This window comes from Platichthys flesus, chromosome 10 (assembly GCF_949316205.1).
Source record: "Platichthys flesus chromosome 10, fPlaFle2.1, whole genome shotgun sequence".
Lineage (NCBI taxonomy): Eukaryota > Metazoa > Chordata > Actinopteri > Pleuronectiformes > Pleuronectidae > Platichthys > Platichthys flesus.
In genome coordinates, this window is record NC_084954.1 from 21,829,486 (window position 1) to 21,839,983 (window position 10,498).

General features: G+C 36.8%; 1 protein-coding gene across 1 annotated transcript; it reads right to left on the bottom strand.

The window, feature by feature from the left end:
- Positions 1-538: 538 nt before the first annotated feature.
- dnal1 (dynein, axonemal, light chain 1) lies at positions 539-6,643 on the bottom strand. Its single transcript, XM_062398176.1, has 8 exons — positions 6,564-6,643; positions 5,007-5,045; positions 4,339-4,448; positions 3,491-3,546; positions 3,335-3,390; positions 3,031-3,157; positions 2,278-2,418; positions 539-1,340 (listed from the first exon to the last, which is right to left on the bottom strand). Exons 1-8 carry the CDS (start codon positions 6,564-6,566, stop codon positions 1,291-1,293), a joined length of 582 nt encoding a protein of 193 aa, XP_062254160.1. The 5' UTR covers positions 6,567-6,643; the 3' UTR covers positions 539-1,290.
- Between the last annotated feature and the right edge of the window lie 3,855 nt (positions 6,644-10,498).

Below are 10,498 nucleotides of genomic sequence, written 5' to 3' on the forward strand. Positions count from 1 at the left end.
GGGTGGGACTTACTTTTCATTGGACCATAAGTCTTAAAACCACATCCAACTTGTAAGTATTGTTTTTAAAGCATATATTATTCCCTCTTATTTTTCATCAATACTCCTACGTGTCCAGATTTTATTTTTGTATCAATATAAACCTTAATTAAAGATTTACAAAGTGTTACATGTATTTATTTTGGTTACATTTGAGTGTGGTTTTCAAATAAGCCATTACTGCTTTCATCCTTAACATTTATTTAATGTACTTTGTATATAAGTTGTGTCAAAAAAACTAAATATGAATAACTGGCAGTATTAATTTCAAAATACAAACAAAGCTATCTCTTTTGACTAACAACATTATTGTGTCCTTTAAATTATATTACATACTAACAGATTGATACGATTATTTTAAGTGAGACTGAGAAGACCCTATATTGCATAAAAATAATTTATTTAAAATATTAAAGTCATTTAAAATCATAAACATCTCACAACTGTAAGTAGAAACATGTGTATTATAATTTAAAATATGAAAATAAATGTAAAACCCTTCAGAATAATAATCATAATTTATTATTACAATGCATGATCCTTTTAGAGTAGAATACAATCGCATTCATAATAAAAATATTAATATTAACTTGGATTTTAATAAGAGCCTTTCATGAGAACCAAGGACAGAACAAAAGAAAAGAAAACATTGTAATATGATACAAAATTATATGTTAATGAAGAACAATAATCCAGCTAAACTGTATATGTAACTGGCCTTTTCTATGTACTGAGAACGGTGTCAGGTTTTTACAGCCAATTCTTAGTAGGCTTGAGAAGCTCCAGCAGCACAGAGTTAATAGTATTATCTGGTCAACATTGGTCCAAACAAATACCTCTTCTCAAACATCTGTGTGCTATACTGTGCTTTACTTCAGTATATAAGGGATGAGGAATTTAAAACCACAGACTATATGAAATATTAGTATTATCTTTGAAATTCTTCATACTTTGAAGGTGTAGTAAAAAACAAAATCATAACGCTCATGTGTACTAAATAGCATTAAAAAATGTGCTTTTAATGTCTTAAAAAAACCTTTCTGGTACCAAGGCCTGAAGTATTGATAGTTTTAATTTTTTAATTTTTTCAAAGATAAACATTCTGTGTATTTTTAGGTTGTTTTTGTGCTTGTTGATCTTCAACAGATTTTCTGTAAGAATCATATTTTATATAAAGAACAGCAATGACAAAGCAAAACAAAAAACAAAGATTCCAAAGGGAGGATGTAACTTTGGAGATAGTCATTCTTCTCAGCTTTCTTCCTCTCCTTCATCCTCTTCCTGTTTGATGACTGGGTTTCCTTGAAAGAACATGAGAAGATATTTTCAAAGAAAAGACTTTAATTCTGTTTTGCAATTTTAGAAAGGCTTATAGGATTTTACTCTCCTAGAACAGCAGAATGTTTTAAATTTTTCCAACATGGATTCAAAAAAACTGTCCTTCAAAGATCTTCCCCATTTAAACCAAGTTAATATCCTTTCATTTTCATTTAGTATTGGAAACTTCAACTGAACGTTATTCAAAATGTGTTTCAAGTTAAGCTGACCCTGTATGCCTTGACAAAAAAACTCTCTAGGCTATTTTGAGGAATTTTTGACCATCCTCACACATTTTGTGTATGTCACTATATATTATGTATATGTGTATATTACAGTATATCTGTACATCATTAGGAGAATAGGGCCTGTCTAAATTCCACAGATAATCCCTTTTCTCTCTAAGCAGTACCACAGCTTAGGTTAAAGATAAAGGACCAACCAACAATTATGTAGTGTCTACGTTGAGGGACTTTCATAACTATCTCCGATGTGCCAGACAGAGAGACACCAACTTCAACTCTCGCCAACTTTAACTCTTTGGCGTATTTCACCGGTGGCAAGACGTAAGACACAATGTGCTTTAGGAATGAATACTTTAGACTTAACTATCCAATAGGAAGCAAACACCTACATGTAACATAAAGAGTGACAGCAATTCTAGCCGTTGCGTGGATGTGCAGTTTGAATGGGTGACGCAAGTAGAGGAAGATATATGGAGATGCTTTGGGAGACATCTTCAGACTGGGGGCTGACAATTGCTCATGTTACTCTGTTAGCGTTTGATTGATTTAATTTAGAAATGATTACAGTCGTATGCATCATACCCTGGAATCTAGTGGACTGTTTAGTTATTTGTTAAGCTATTTTCCTGTCATCTGGGATGTAGTAAATATATGAAATATGAGTAGTTGACTGTACCATCTAGTTTCTTCAGGTTGGGAAGTCTTTTAGACGCTTCCTCCATCCAAGTTCCCTCGGTTGAATACTTCTCCTCCAGGGGATTTCCAACAAACACCATGTCCACGAGGCACGGTAGTTCAGCTAGCCTAGAAAACTCTCCTACATGAAACAGAAAAGACATCATCATTATCTAATGTAATAGTTCAAACTTAAAAAAATAAGGTTACTCTTAAATTGAAAACCTTTACTGGTCTGAATTAAAACTTTTTGCATTGTGTGACACCTTCAAATTTGATAAGAATTCTCCCCCCAACACAATATAAAGACTTTTGTGCTTCCAGATAAAAAAGGTCTTAGATTACATCTTCAGACAGTGGAAGGAATAAATGAATGACATCTGACTTATTTATTATCTTTTAAGAAAGAAGAAATTTGATTCTGGCTTGTAGCCCTTTGCCCCTCCCCCAAAATAAAAAGCAAATCAGCCCCAAAAACATATATACGAAAAAGAGTTATTCTTCAATCTAATTAGCTTGGTCTGTTTCTAATTTCATACTGCAAATTGGAAATGTACTCTATTTTGATTGTGCTTTCTAGATCACAAGTGACACATTTAAACAGCAACGGCTCAGTCATTGGGAGAAATTTGGGGTTCAGTGTCATGCTCAAAGACACTTTGAAACATGCACTGCAGAACCTGGGGATCAAACCAGTGACCCTCCTGTTAATGGAGGACCCACTCCACCTCCCGTTTTCCTGAATGTAGCTTACCCCATTCCTTCACCAGATTGTTGGATATGTAGAGGATTTTCAGTTTCTTCATGCACTGGATTCCCTTCAGTTTCTCTATCAAGTTATAGGAGATCCACAACTCTTCCAATGTGTCGCCCACTGCTTCCTGCGTGCACACACAGCACAGACACACAATGGGTGTACATGTTTAGCATGTGTAACCATTTCTGAAACTCTTTTAAGTGAGAAAAAGGGAAATAAACAGGGACAAGAAACAAATGAAAACTGAATAAGGGAAAGCAGTAAAAGAGGGAAACAATGAAACAGTAGAACAGTAACTTACCAGCCCATTTAGTGCCTTTATGTTGTTTCTTCCTAATGACAATATTCTCAGCTTCTCTGAAGGGAAACAATAAAATACCTGATTACAACACTGCATTACCATGCATGAACAGAGTTTGTGTTTGTGAATTTGTGTATTTATAAAGTCAGTACTCACTCAGGCCATTGAGGTTGGTTATTTTCTCTATGCAGTTTGTGGACAGAGACAGTTTTCTGTGTGGGATAGCATACAGATCAATTCTCAGTTTTTCAAAGGTGATGTAAGGCTGAATTTAGTGACTAAAGCGGTTTTGAAATATTTGTTGTTTATTTGCTTCCTCTTGACTGATCTAGAGTAAAAAAAAAACTCAATATACAGTTCATGCACTGAGATATGCTTATTTACACTTTCTTTGGGAAAAGATATGGTGTTTTGAACATGAAATCATCACTTGATTTAACTTGCATGGATGAAGTTTCATTCACTCCTAAAAGGGGCATATTTATTTGGCCAATTAGGTTGGAACTAATTAACAAACTATTGTGTTACAGGGATAGTTTGGTTTCAGGGGAATTAATCAAAAGTGTGAAAACAACATGGAAGTGTAGTTTGAGGTGAAACCACAATGACTTGTCTTAGCTTTAATGTTAGATGACAGTGGGATCAAATCACCGCTTTACAAATGCCGTATAGTATCTTTTATTCAAGAGAAAAAACTAGCCCTATATCTTCACAAACACACACACACACTGGCACGCATGCACGCACACACACACACACACACACACACACACACACACACACACACACACACACACAAACATACACACACACAGTATATTTCTACATTCCAAATGAATGCAAACATTTTGATATCAGCCAAAAATAACAAAGTTTCCTATTCAAATAAGTGTTTTTTGGTTTAGATATTAAAAGTAAAAAAATCTCAAGAATATATACTGCTTCCGCCCAGTAGAGCTCACTAAACACATCCAACTAACATGTTGTATTACTGCAGGACTCACTCGCAGTTGATGAGTGTGGAGAGAGAAGCATCAATCTTCTCTATAGCAGGAACCTGGCCATACAGCTTTACTGCTGTGGCATCGCAAGCTTTCTCCCCTGAAGTTTCCTCCTGTACATACACACACACACACACATACACAAACATGCACAAAGATAAAGAGAGAGAGAGAGAGAAAATACCGTTACAAGAATGTTACAATTACGCAACTAAACATTGAGCTTCGAGTATACAGACTTGAACACAAATATTAAATAAATCTAGTGATGATATACATCAGAAGAAAAATGGCTGAATCAGTTGTTCTTATATATGAGTGTATTAGAACATGGAGAAGGTACTTGCTCTAACGTGCCGACAGTCAAAACAAATGGCTTGAAGTTCAATAGAAGCTTTTCAGTATTATAACAAATAAACCCAGATTAGATACGACTTCTTGTCACACACAATATTAAAGGTTTTAAAAGGTGTGTAAGTAAACATGCTGCAATAATAAATAGTACTGTGTTTCAGTATGATGAATACAAATATATGTTCTACTGTCTGTTAAATAAATATGTTACAGCATGCATGTTAAAGAATACTGTGAATGTGTTACAGCACGTTAAATTATACACAATTCACGGTATTCAGACTGTGTTTTTGTGGCTGTGTGTGTTTGTCACTCACCCATTTGGCCAGTGCTTCTTTCACAGTTGTTGCTTTGGCCTGGAGACATCAACATGACATTAACCCTTGATACACGTCATCGGTCAAAAGTGACCTGGATAAGTTTTTATTTTTTATATGTTTGCAGTTAATGAATATCATCATTTTATATTTCAGGTTTTCCCTCTTTAACTTGTTCTAGATCATCACAAATCCGTATCTAATTTTTTTCCTTTGTAACCTCTTGAATATAAAATCATTTTTGCATCACTACCCTTCTAAGGCACAACATGGGTCAAACAACAACCTGTATTCATTCACTGTGTTATTCCATGCATGGCTTGGTGTTTCTTTGCTATATTTAAAACAAAATATTAAGTAATCATTAAATATCTTTTCCTTTCTTACTTCATAAACACACGTACATTTTGTATTTTGACATCTCTTTTACACACATGTGTCAAAAATGACCCCTACAGTTTATACAGTGTAATCACTAGGAGACACCGAACACTTATTTCACAAAGCTGTTTTAGCACATTTAATGCATGTAAGTCTCATTTGAAATACCATTACTAGTGAGAAAGAGAAATATGTACAATACTAACAAACTGTTAGTTAGTTAGCTTATTTTCTGGCTAGCTAACCATAGCTAGAGCATGAGCCAGAGAGCATCGACTGATTAATATGCATTTGACAAAATGCTTTTGATTTTCTTTATCCAGAGAGTTAGTCTGGTTGGTCGCAATCATTTCAGACTTACGGCTGCCATGCTAATAAATATGCTGTATGAAGAACAGGATGAGGAAAAGTAGGAGACAATTCCTGCTCTGAATTCTCTAATCTCTGATGATAAGGACCTAGACTTGTTCAACAGGATCAAGCTGGAGTTGTGGGTGTGTCTTTGAATCCAGCTCTCCTTAATAAAGAAGGCTTCTTAGATGACATGGGAGACTCATCTTCATTGTCATCAAAGGAGCCTTCTCCTAAATGAAGAAGGAATAATAATCTATAAAAGAATAAAGTACAAAAAAGAAACACCCTGCCATGCATGAAATAACACAGGAAATGAAGATGGGTCATGTTGGGCATTAGAAGGGGTTTGCACGGCTTGATTATCAAAGACACCGGAAGGGGATGAGTTACTGTGAGGAGTAAACAGAAGATAAGGGACCTTGCACTGTGGACCAGCTAGCAACAGCGTTAAAGTAAACAGGCTCAGAACATAAACTGTCCTCACTGTCGTTTTCTTTGCAGCTGCTTCACTCTTCATTCTGAGAGAGAGAATCCAGTCAAACTAGTTCTCCCCATTCGGGATTTAGAAATGACAGACACTCCATAATGCACACAAGGCACCCGGGTCAGAGGCAATGTCCGCCTCCCATTTAACGCTCCATTCACTGACAAGTACGGTTAGCTAACCGGCTAATTAAGGTTAGCTGATAGTAACCCTCAGCGACAGCCCCGTTGAACTGAGCCTCGCACACACGAAGCCTCCTCTGCATAAGGTCGGATATCCTGTTTACCGCAGAAACAGCAGATAACACCGACGCAAGGATCGACAACACGAACACTCACCATGTTGAGTTGATGCCCGCTCCGGTTGCTATGGCACTGACGAGACGGAGAGGCGACGGCGTGCGCACGCGCGGTGCCAACGTGACTTGGTCTGACCCAATTAAGATAAGACAGTTAATTACAGATGGAGGAGATGTGACTGTGCTGTGGAACCTCCATCACTGTTATCATCGTTTAATCTCTCTGATGAAGGGCATCGGTATTGAAATGAAATGGTGTCATAGCTCTTTTCAATGTGATTCTCCCACCCACTGTACAGACTGTGCAGCAGAACCACACGCTGAGGTGGACATGTTTATGTCATAGATAGGACGTAGGAAATGCAGACGAAGCATGCAATTGACCCATTAGAAGGTCAATGCAAAATCAAAAACCAACATCAACCCTTATATGCCTGTGTCTGTCTCTTAGGCAACACATATCTGTCTTTATTGATATACAGGGGATTCATGGTTGCAAACAAAATATTGCATCCATGGCTTCTCCATGTTTGCGTCTTTGACGTCTAACTCCTCTTCTCAAAGGGTCTTTTGCTGCCAACCTGCCAACCTAAATGCAAAGCTCTCAGTTACTGACCCCATGTGTACCTATAAGCCACAATAAATACACGATAAAAGACTCTGTATGTTCCTCTTAAATCAACCTGATCGTTGTGTTTGTGCTTCTCTGCAGTTGATGGCCCTTTACATGGCAGGTAAATACTGTCCCCCATTGATCAAAGTGTAGTATTGCATGGAGATCAAAAGACGCATCATTATGACAGCAATATAATAAACAATAAATACAAAGATATATCGTATTATATATTAGCTTTTTTATATCAGCAAACCCCTGTTTGAAGCAGGTAGAATACCTGTGCTGGATTGTAATGGTTTGTAAGAGTAAGGGCCTGGTACATTGAAAAGCAGGTGTCCAGCAATTGTCAGCAAGTAGTGTTACTGTAACTTGTGATAGTGTAGCACTGATATATAACTGCATCATACCTTATAAATTATACATATTTATATCACCCAGTATCTCCTAGTTCTTCCCTGAGTTCGTCATGAGTCCATTATGGTCTCTGAACGTTGATGCCCATGTGGTACTTTTAGAAAAACACCATTATAAATGTTCAAGTCCACCTGACACTGATCCAGGGACACTGAGAGGAGGCAGTTTAAAATAACAGACTGGACTAGTTTTAATTGGCCTATTTTTTCTACAGACAACATCAGCTCAGATCAAAATGTTCACATTGTGGCCTCAAAGAGCCATGGGAGTAATACACAGAGAAATAATATCACGTTAAATTTTTTGTTTTTGCTGTCTCTCTGATGGCTTCATTGTACATCCAGAACATGGCCAGCTATATGCATGTGAAAACAGTAAACACATCAAAATGATAGCACAGTTTCAAAGTATGGCTCTGACCTTTAAAGCTGTTATACTGTTTATTCAACAGTTGGAAAATGAAGCTTCTACACCATATAATCAGCTGCCCCCCAGTACAGACCTACTGCATCTTGTGTCTATTATTACTCAATATCCTGTCATTGCTGTACAATAATAAGTATAATTACAACATAGTTGTTATAATTGATCTCTGTGTGGTAGAGAGAGAGAGAGAGAGAGAGAGAGAGAGAGAGAGAGAGAGAGACATGCCTTGGTATGGGGGACATATGTGTTACTCAAAGTCCCACAGGCTCATGAATCATGTTAAATGATGAGATGTGTTGACCTTTATGGTTCATGCACTAATATATAAGAATACAATATAATTTGATTTGTTGTTGAGAAAAATATCTCAATATACTAACTATAGTTAGGTGAAGTTTACATACAAAGATGCTTGGATGTGGTTGTGAAATTTGGTGGAGAACTGATGGAAAATGCAACTGTTCTAATTGTAACATCAAAGAAAAAAGTTGCACACATAAGAACCATGCAATCTCATTTTAACCCTAAATATTGACATTTTTGACAGTTGCCTCCTTAAGCTTTAAATCCATCAGTTATCTGACGGAATATAGTGCCACAGTTTGAGATGGAAACAGAAAGTAGTAGTTTGGGAGCAGGAAATTAAGGTTTTCTCTGATGCCACCAAAAACACTCAAGTATGCTACATTACATAAAATCAAAAAGCTCAATTGCGCTTTTCTCTTGATCTCAATATCAAAGAGCTGAGGAGCTGTTGTCTTTTGTCTTTGAAAACAGTTAAGACATATAATAACTTGCATCCTTAATTTCCACCCTTGAAATGAATAGCAATGGTCTGTGGTGCTTTACTAGTCTTAATGATAGAATGACATGTCCATTCTTTTTAAACAAGATTGACACATCTCTTTTAAAGAAATTGAAATATTGAAAAAGTAATAATAAGAGAAAGACAAATGCATGACTTTTGCGACACTTTTAGTGCATGTCACAAAGCTTATTCCGATTAAATGTGTCTAAGCATGTTAACACCACACTCAAGAATGAAACACTCAGAATGATGATTCCACTGCATGTAAGTAGTTGATTGGAAATCTTCAATCAGAAATGTTACAGCAGCTTTTTTCTTATTTCATTAAGATTTCACTCAGTTCTTTTGTTTGAATTAATGGATCTAAAAAAGGAAAAAGGAAAATTAATATAATCTACTTAAAACTATTATTGTAGCAGAAGTAGAATAAGACTGAAATGAATAGCGTATGGTCTTACAATATGTTCATAATACTGTCGTGGAAATTTCAAGTTTATATCAACTCAATTTGAGCAGTCATATCCACGACTCCATCCATCCCTGTTCAGCTGTGGCAGCAGATCAAGTAAGTCCAGACGTCTCTAATGCAATTTTTTCCTGTTGAGGGTCTGCACCAGGGTCTCCCACCAGTTTCACCCTCTTCTGTTCGCAAACTATCTTCATTTAGTCTTCCATTCTTGCTGTCAATACAAAGAGATCATGATCTGAATCTAAATCTTGAACCGTCCTCCTGTTGCACGGACACACCCCTCACAGGCTGTCAGTGGAACAAGTGAGCTCATCATGGTGAGTCGGCCTGCGAGAGGTCGACAGTGTCACAGACCTGAACACTCATCTCATATGAGTCACGTCTCCTGCTTCTCTGGAGCTGATGCCTGTCTCAGAGATATTGTTTACAGTGTTAACTACTTGTTTAAACAAACTGAGGAGAGAGATATATTCTTCGCTGAATGACTTTCTGTGGTGTACAGTAGCAGAACATTATAGGTCTCTTAAGGATGTACTAACATCTAACTTGCAGTAGATTTGATCATTTAGTTTTCCATTCATTCCCACTGTATGCAGCAACACCTGCAATGGCTATATTACAGCTGTTAATAATCCCCCCTTCTTTTTATCCATTTGAACAAAGAAGTGGATTTAGTCACTTTATAGCTCTTAAACAGAGAGCGTGACTTGTAACTGAAACCTCAGGTTTAGGTTTGCAGCCCACAGCAGTAATTTCCTGGACTGACGATCCCATACATACGTAGAGACATATCAAGTACCTCCTGTGGTGAATATTTTACAGGAGGCTTCATCTGGTCAGATCAGGTGAAAGGCATCAAAAGCAAAAAGACAATGAATGACAGTGAAGGAACAGTTCAATGTTCAAACTTCTTTGGATTATTAGCAAAAATTAGATGAAACAATCAATATTAATCTTATGTCTGTGCTGGATTCATGACATTAGCCATGCTAAGTAGAAAGGCCTGGCCTAGAAGCAGGCCAGTCTGACATTGAAAAATAATTAGACTTTATTTATAGATGGATGACATGACTACTCCTCAAACATGACACAAATATATCTCCATACCCCCTGGCTGCTGGCTTTAGTATAGGATAGAAACTACACCTCCTCCACGTTAGCAGATAGGACATGGACCAAATTGAAGAAGTCGAAGTGCAGGTCAAACAAAGTTTTCCAAATTTTTGTCAGATTAGATAGTCC